The sequence below is a fragment of the Dermacentor variabilis genome, chromosome 5 (assembly GCF_050947875.1).
Source record: "Dermacentor variabilis isolate Ectoservices chromosome 5, ASM5094787v1, whole genome shotgun sequence".
Classification (NCBI taxonomy): Eukaryota; Metazoa; Arthropoda; class Arachnida; order Ixodida; family Ixodidae; genus Dermacentor; species Dermacentor variabilis.
Window position 1 is genome coordinate 7,385,585 of NC_134572.1, and position 8,834 is coordinate 7,394,418.

The 8,834-nt window shown below is 43.6% G+C and overlaps 1 protein-coding gene across 8 annotated transcripts in view; it reads right to left on the reverse strand.

The window, feature by feature from the left end:
- Window positions 1-7,434, reverse strand: part of LOC142582219 (rho guanine nucleotide exchange factor 11-like) — a 249,425-nt gene extending 241,991 nt beyond the window's left edge. For 5 of the 8 annotated variants that reach the window (XM_075691656.1, XM_075691663.1, XM_075691661.1 and 2 more), the window contains exon 1: window positions 7,271-7,431. Coding sequence is in view for 2 of the 8 variants with exons in the window: in XM_075691662.1 (XP_075547777.1) it covers window positions 7,271-7,299 (29 nt within the window). In the remaining 6 variants the exon portion in view is untranslated. Of the gene's footprint in view, window positions 1-7,270 lie in introns of all 8 variants that reach the window. The other 3 variants (XM_075691662.1, XM_075691658.1, XM_075691660.1) reach the window with 2 other exon arrangements.
- Window positions 7,435-8,834: the final 1,400 nt, after the last annotated feature.

Here is an 8,834-nt window from a genome sequence, read left to right on the forward strand (position 1 = left end):
CAGCAATTAAATACATTGAGTAAAAGTAAAGAGTAACAGTTGTGTAAAAAAGTAATGAACAGACTTGGAATAAGCCATTGTACAAGGAAAGGTGCCGGTAAATATACAAACATGTTTTGCTTAGACAAAGCGCGCAAAATTTATATCACACAACAGGCGACTGAGTGAACAGCTCATCCCCATTCCAAGCATGCTAGTATTGTTCCGTACTGGCTAGTAATTGTTTTATTTTCCGTTTATTGCAATACTTAACTATGCACAGTCACCATTTAATGCTATTAGCTTCATGCCCAACCCTCACACCAGGTGTTGCAATTTCCTCCTTATTTTGGAATATAAAACCGATGAAGCCAGGTCAGATAAAAGACAGCTACCTAACATCATATTACTTTGTCACATGCATGTGAATATTGCCACTAGATGCTTCACAATCTTTTTTTTCTGAGTCTCGTACGATCTTGTATTTCCAGACTTATGATTCCACTCTTGCAGTATAACGCCTCACTTGCCCCTGGACAAGTGTTTGCAGTGCAAACGTTAGGCTACTTTCTCAAATGAGGTGTAGCTTCAGAACTAAAGCCTCTGGAGGTTACTGTGCAGGGCAGTCTTGAGCAAACATACCTCTCACTCACTTTAAAAGCACAGCTTCTGCTTGAACTAGCAGCACATGGCAGCCAAGGCTAACATCAAACTTCACCTCCAGGAGTTGAATAATAATGTGTCATTAGTCCAATTGTTTTTTGAGGCATGAAGACGTGCAGATCACAAAGAAACAATTTTTTTTAATAGATAAATAAAATGACCATAAACTTAAGCTTTTAAAATCACTTGGTGTAAATAAATTATTTTCTGTGCTAAGCTGACAGCCTTGACTATTCTGGCTGGAATGTTTGCAGGAGCAGCCGCACTTTAAATGCAACTGGTTTGGCATTTCATTCAGCAAACGTGTGCACAACCAAAAAGTTGTGGTGCATTGTAGTTATACTTTTAAGCAAAATCTAAGCTCAGAACATAAAAGAAATAACTTTTTTTTTCTTTATGCCCTTTTACTTGTCACAAAAAGCTCGAGTTGAGGTAATGTGGTGACTCCATTGCAATTATTTTTATATTCCTGTCAGATTCGCTGACAGGAGAGCATTCAGACATCGTACGTGTGGTGCTGGTGGGGGAGGAGGGGTTGGAGGAGTGGGTGTTGTTCTTGGCAAACTTTAAGCTTTCATGGTTGAGGGGAGGGAGGGTAGTGAAGGAAGGAGTGTTGAATTCTTCTTGGCTATGTAAGAGTGGTAGGCTGGGCACAGTCCGAGATGGCTAATTGCTATATTTTGGCTGTGCTTAAACAGTGAATATAAACTGACGGCAGGTTTCCTTTAGAACGGTTTAACTTGTTTCTGGTATTTTGTATGTACCACGACCCCAACAACAGTCGTTTTTGTTGGTTGGTCTCGGTTGTTAGAATTTCGGTTTCTTCAAAGGCAATGTTTGATCCGCATCTTCTGAGAGTCCACCTGAAAGTCATAATTAACCCAACCAGACAGGCAATTCTGTCAAAATATTTAGCTTCAAAGGTGATGGATGCATAGCTTGGTGACTACATAATAGCACTGGCTTAAACATACCACACAAGTGCTACCTACTATACCTCCAGGAGACTCAAACTATCTTAATAAAGCCAGACATGTTTCATGAGAGGCTTCATTCCTGTGCAGTGGCCCACATGGTTTGCCATGTACTCTTGGTTTCAAGTCAATGGACAAACATCATTAATAAACTAGACAACCATCATTTGTTTTTCATGGATTATATTCGTGTCCTTTTTTTGCTGAAATTCACAGGTAACCTTCGCATATAATACTATGAATTTTGCATACATGACACTATGTAATCTCACCGGAGCATCGGATAAAAAAAATACCGCTATGAACAATCCAATCTACATGCAATTCTCATGGCTACAAAAAGAAGGTTATGGCAAAATGATATGATACAGTTTAAATAGCAGTTAACAGGCATGCTGACAGAAGCCACTACAATACAAAACCGAAAAATATACAGCAGAAGTATTTAGGACATTTCTAAAAGCTTTCCACCAACATTTTCAATGCTCATGATTTGAAGCTGAAAACATGAACACACTGGTATGTTGTGGATATGAGTTCACAAATATGTAACTGAAAGTACTGAAATACAAATACAAGTCCTTTTCACAGAAGCAAGTCCATAATTTGACCCCGAGAAGACTTCTTCAAACATTTAAGCAAAAGACTTGTGGTTTCAAAGCCAATAACAAACAAGCAAGCAAACAAATGCCAAATGCAGAAATATGGCTTCAGTCAGCACGGTCATAGAAAGTATACACACATTCCCACAGCACACACCACTGTTGCAAACCAAGGTGCAAATGCCAAGCAGCCTTTCAGATTATGTATTTGTGGGTTGTGAATGCAATTAGTAATGCATGTCTTGCGAATCTATCTCAACTTTTCTAAAATAAAAGTACAACTGCCAGAGATCCAAGCGAGAGGCTCACAGCAAGATGTAGGCTTGTAGCAATGAACTGCAACTGATCAAGGGATGCCTCAGGCTTGATCCACATTTAGACAAGCTGCTTCATCGAAATGTTAGGTCCAGCCCGAGGCATTCCTCATTCAAGCACTGTTGATAACCATGTTATAGAAGCATAATGAGCTAGGGGCATTCCCTCACTCCCAGGCAGGTAGCTTTGATAAGGCTTGTGGTCAACACTTCATGCAAACGTCGATAAACATCTCCAAAAAGTGGTGTTATGCACAGCAGTGTCACATGCTCTCTGTTACATGCAAGTCATCTCAACTGCATGTGAAACTGAGAGTTGAAAAACTAGTAAAAGGGGACCATGACTAAATTTTGCCCAAAATATTTATTCAGAACTCGCATCTTTGTGGGCTGTCTAAATAATGTTTCATGGACGCAGCACTTGTTTTGCAGCAGGACCTGGTGAATCTAATTGTTTATGTGCAGCACCCTATTTCAAGGTGACCTGCAGCTCAAAGGCATGTGGAAGCTTCTGTAACAAGCAAACCAGGCAAGCACTGTCAAGCATGAAGCAAGAGGCAAAATATACCAAAGAGGCAAGATATGTACCAATACATAATTTATCATGCTTAAAACATAACATTTCATGCTGAAAAGAAAAAAAAAGATGAAAACTAAGAGATATATCAAGGCCACAAAGCATTTACATTTGAAGCAGCTAGCACAGTTCCTACAGGATTACCTATATTAAGCAATTTTGTTCAAATATATCAAATCTGTTCCTGCTTTGCAAATACCTTAACTGAAGCTTCCATGGAGCTTTAGATCTTTAATGGGTTTATAGCATTTTTTTGTCAGATTTTTTTCTAGAATCTTGGCATCTATCGTCACTGTTTAGACCAAAATGACAGGATGCAAACTACAGTTTTGGTATTTAGGCGGTGGAAACTGCCAAGACATATCTACAACACCACTGGCCTATCCTTTAATCCATATATGCCTAAACTTCGACAAATTAAAGATCCTAAAAATATTTTTTGATAAAGAGTCTTCAAAGGCTTTAGAATGTAGTATGAGCAGTTTCTTGACAGAAGTTTCTGTTGTAACTGTCAATTTCGAGGCATCCTACTTATAGGACACTAGGGGAATGCAGTACTGATCAAGTGTAATAAAATATAAAACCTTTTGTACGAACTCTCCTGCAAAATTTCTTAATGCGTGGTGGAACATCCAACAAACATTAAGGAGGAATGACATACAACACAAGTTTTAAGTAATTAATGCTTAATTCTGTGTTTGTACTTGACAAAACCACAATTACAAGGCACGCCTGGGGACTCTGGATTAATTTTGACCACCTGGGGTTCCTTAATGTGCACGGTACTAGCACATTCTTGCATTTTGCCCCCATCGAAATGCAGCTGCCAGGATTTGATCCTGCCACCTCGTGCATAGCAGTGCCGCGCCGAAGCCACTACTCCAACATGGCGGGTGACACATACCATAGGTCTGGTGCAGTGCACTCTTTCTTGAGGTTTGTATAACATTGCACAATACTGCCAACCAAAATGACATGGGAGTTATCACAATAAGGACTTGACAACCACTGCTTCTGTCGTATTGACAGGAATCAATGATGCCATAGTAGTATGCCAGTGACAAAACAAAAGAAATGTGAATGACTGCCAATGCCAAAACGCCTATGTTCATGACCCAGAAAATTTTTTTTTTATTTATGGAGGCTGCAGAAGCTAAATATCAGCTGCATGGCTGCCGGGTTACAGGCATAAGAACAGCCACAGCCAAAAGCAGAAGCTAACAGTGTCAATGAGGAGTGAACGAGAATTCCCCCATAAACCAACTAACTTCAAACGTGCTTCATTCACAAGTGATACGAAGGTCATTCAAAAATTTATCTACTCACACTGAGTGCATCTTGCAAGACAAATGGATTAAGGACTCCAGAATAGCTCAGAAATTGGCAACTGCAGGTTCAGTTTCAATAAACCTTCGTACAAAGGCAAGCTGACAGCAGCAAGCATGCCAGTCAATTCTTGTCTACGTGTCATCGATCCCAAGAAGGCATCTGTGAATTATGTAGATTCCAGCTGATGTGCCATTTCTATGAAGTCCTGACCTGGCTCTCTTTGATCATTTCCTGTTGAAGTTTTCCAAACAAATCCAAATTTCCAAGTGACGAAAACGCCAAGGATGCTGTGATGGCCTTGTCTGATAAACAGCAGAATTTCTTACAAAGGGGTTAAAGTCCCTGCAGAGAAATGTTATGAAAACTGTTTTTCTATACAACCGAGGTAGATAATTTATTGAGTACCACTCGCACCTCTAAATATGTATGCAGTGAAAGTGAGCCACTGGTTTCTGTCAGATGTCTTTCACTAGTGGCCTGTTAATTCCAACCATAAACATGTTTTCTGACCACCTTGTTGGCTTTAGAAACTGTAGAAAGCTTTCCAGAGCTACACATGAACACAGGATACATGGATCCCAATTGCACTGTTGGTGTGGATACTTTCAAGAGCCATCCCACCTAAACATTTCTGGATAATGCAAAACATTATGCTACCACATGTAAATGGCATGAAGTCAAAGTGCTTGAGGGATGCTTATGAACGCTATTGGCATTATTCTTTTTCTTGACGTATGCAAGTTTGCGGTAGTCAGTGCAAAACAACTCAACAGGTGGACGACAATGTTGACCAAGTGGCATAAGTTAAGAGTTATACCATAAATAAGTTTGCTCATTTGAACATATTATTGCAGATCTAAAAGAGCAGAATTGTTGGGGCTGATGTACTACTAAGCAGAACAGGTATTTCTAAATTTCTTTGCCATTAATTTTTCAAGAACATCCGCGTAGCGTATCGTGTGATTCAAATGAGAAAAACTGCCCTCAGAAGAACCAGACCTAATCCTTGACCAGGCTTGATTAGTTAATTATGTGTGATAGTGAATGGGGTCCATTAGTAGCATAAGAAGGTGCCCTATTCCATTTCTGCTTTTTACAATGTAGAAATGGTTTCGTATATAAGACACCACACATAGCAATCCTTTTCATTTTACCTAGTGGTAAGGGCCATAAAAACGGCTTAATGTAATGAAACTGAACAGTACTAGGCAAACACCCTAATATTTTTCAGCTACAGCCTGGCAAAATAAAGGGTAAGCAGTTTCTCACTTGACAAGTAAGCATACTGAATTTTATCTAGTACGCTGCTAATTCCTTTCCCCTCTGAACAACTACTATTCTTAGTACTACTACTACTCTTACTACTGCTGCTGTTAGCGCTTAAGTCATTCTTAAATACGCCGCGATCATGTCCAAACAGATCAATGTCAGACATTTATGTTGGCCCTCATGCCAACACCTTTACTGTGAACATGAAGAAGCTCTGTTCACCACGAGCATCTAGTTGCCTAATAATACTCTCTTACATTGCAAGCGACGCTTGCATAAAACTAGTCAAACCTGAGAAATTCATCTAATAATAAAAAGAACATGTGAAAAGTTCACTTTGAATTCATCAACAAATTACTCTCCCTTGCTGTCGCTGCCAAACATCTTGAAAGAACGCATTAAAAAATAATTAAACCCCTGATTGTCTAAAACGAGTCATGCCAGAAAACATCAGCAGTTCTTGTATTGCCAACAGCATAAAGAACAAACGAATTCACTGTTAGCAACAGTATATTTAAGCAAACGTGTCTTCGACCATGGCTGCCACGCACACGCAGCCATCGGACAGAAACGACGCTCTATGGGCCACGGATGCAGGGCAATGCAATACACACTGCCGCAAGTCATCCGTCGTGCACAACCGTCGCGGGCGCTTTCCACTACTGCCGATTCGCTGATCGGTTGACCCAGCCACGACACACTGGCCGTTCAACAAGGACAGATTAACCAGTCCGTACAGACACGCCCCTGTAGATTGAACGGAGCGCGGAAAGCCCGCGACAGGAATCGGGGCGCAGTCCTTCCGTTTCGCTCCGCGCCCGGAGCCTCGAGCGTAGGCCGAATTCCGCGTTAGCAGCCGTGAAGCCGCTGGGATCTCCATTCAAAGCTGGCATGACAAGGGTCGCTACAGCGCCCACATCAACCCCTCGGGCGACGCGACGGGGCCCCTCGGGAGTCCCGTACGCGGGTCGCGGCCCCAGTGCCTCTCGCCGACCTCCGGGTCGTGGGCGAGGGAGCTCTGTGAGAGGAAGCCCGTGGTCCTGAATTGCTGCCGCGTGTCAAGAGCGGCACTGCTTCAAGATGCCGTGCTCGCCGTCGACGCGCTGACAGACTCGAAAGCGGACCTCAGCAGTTAGGCCTAACACGCTAACGTACAGAGCTCCGGGAGTCGATCAGATGGCTTCGGTACGATGCCAGGCGTATGCCAACTCGTTCACAGGTCGTACAAATGCTTTAATTTTTGCAGCTCGCGCAGAACGCGGTTCGCGGCGAGGAAGGGACGCGGATAGACACACCCTAAAGTCCGTCCGTGCGTTTCCGAACGGTTGCTATGTCCGGGCTGATTGCGATGACCTTTCGTCTCAACGCTCGCTTGAGATTCGAGCAGATGACTCGCGTAAGTGTATTCCACGATGCAATTCGGCGATTTGCGACAGCTGTCATTGCTCAGTATCGCAGGCATCTCCGTCGACCCCCAGCGATCGTATCCGAGGGCAAAGCAACACACTAGCGTTTTTCGACTGCTGACAGCAGAACATTATGTGAAATATGACATTGGCTTACCTGTCGTGCAGGCCGGGGGATATATCCATTATTCCAAGTATCAAGGGTAATCACATAATCCCACTGCACTAGAGTCGTACATAAAAACAAACTTTCCATAAACAACCAATGCACAAGCCATCAAGACTAATATGGCTGACGAGCGATGCACGGAATGCACGCCGGGAAATCATTGTCACTGGACAGATGAAGTCAGCTGAACCAATGCCTCCTTTAATAGATGCCTACCGCGTTGTCCGGTAGCTCGGTTCCGGGCCCTCTCCCTTTTCTCTCCTCCGCAAAAAGGCAACGAGCGCCTCTCAAGGCGAACGCCTGCAACTTGCGATCCCGTGCTGCGGCCTCCGAGATTAACATGGCATCTGTCACCGTCTCGGAGGCCCGCGATAACGATCGCTAACAGACAACCGCGCATATAATGTGCCTGTGCTGCCATCCACCAGAAGTAGAAAAGGCAACGAGCGCTGCTTTACGGAATTTATGCTGAACTAACTTCAATTAAGGGAACCGCCGCTACAATGGGAAAGCGAACAACGCGGCGGGCATCTAGTAAAGGAGGCAATGGATGAACCAATGCTTCCTTTACTAGATGCCTGCCGCGTGAGCCACAGAGCTTCCTACAAAAGTTTTTGTAAGAAACTCTATGGCGTGAGCCGAGAAGCTCGTTCCTGCCCATCTCCTCTTTCATGCTCTCCACCCGGGTCGGCTGCGAGCGCTAGCTGCGGTGGCCGGTGCAAACCTAAATCTCGTAGCCCTGCCTCCGAGATTTTAATGGCATCTCTTGTGATCCCGGAGGCGGGACTCGTGGTCTCTCGTCAAGCCATTGGTCGAGCACGCGCCAGCCTAGTAATCGTCAATTCCCCCGCTACAGGAAGTGGGTTGGCAGCGAGCGCCGTCTCTCCGCGACTACCCTGAACTATGGGAAACCTCCGCTCCAATGGGAAGACATAGAGTTTCTCACTACATTACCTAGAGGGAAATCTGGCGCTGCTGCGCTGTGGTATGCATGGAAATGCCGGTATATTGTGGATTCGGATTGGCATCGTTCTCGTAGAGACAGGACACCTTGAACATAGAGTTTCCTACAAGAATTTTGTAGGAAACTCTATGACCTTGAAGACGCGCTTGGCAAGTACCGTTCCGTCTGTCACAATGATTCATTTTCTACTAGAACAGCACGTGAAAAGCTGTTTTAGCTTTATTATTACGCGAAAACATGTTTTGTTTAACTATGAAAACTTGTTATTGTGTTTACGACTACATGTTACGTAAAAAGTATCAGCGGGCCGCTAAAGTTGGAGGACAGACGACAAGGCTCGCGCTCGCTTTGAAACAGTTGGTCGTCTGTTCTTGCTTTTCTTCGCTTGGTCATGCATCGTGGGTGAGTGAAGATGTAATATGCGTGAATGGAAACATTTTATGAAGATTTTACTTTGAGAACGCGTTATTTGCGTAGCCATATCCACGTTTTAGACGAAGCCTCTTACAACACCAGCCAACACGAGCCTCGCAGACATTCTAGGCTAGAAGGTTATCCTAGTGTCGTGAAGGCGCGTGCCGACGTGAA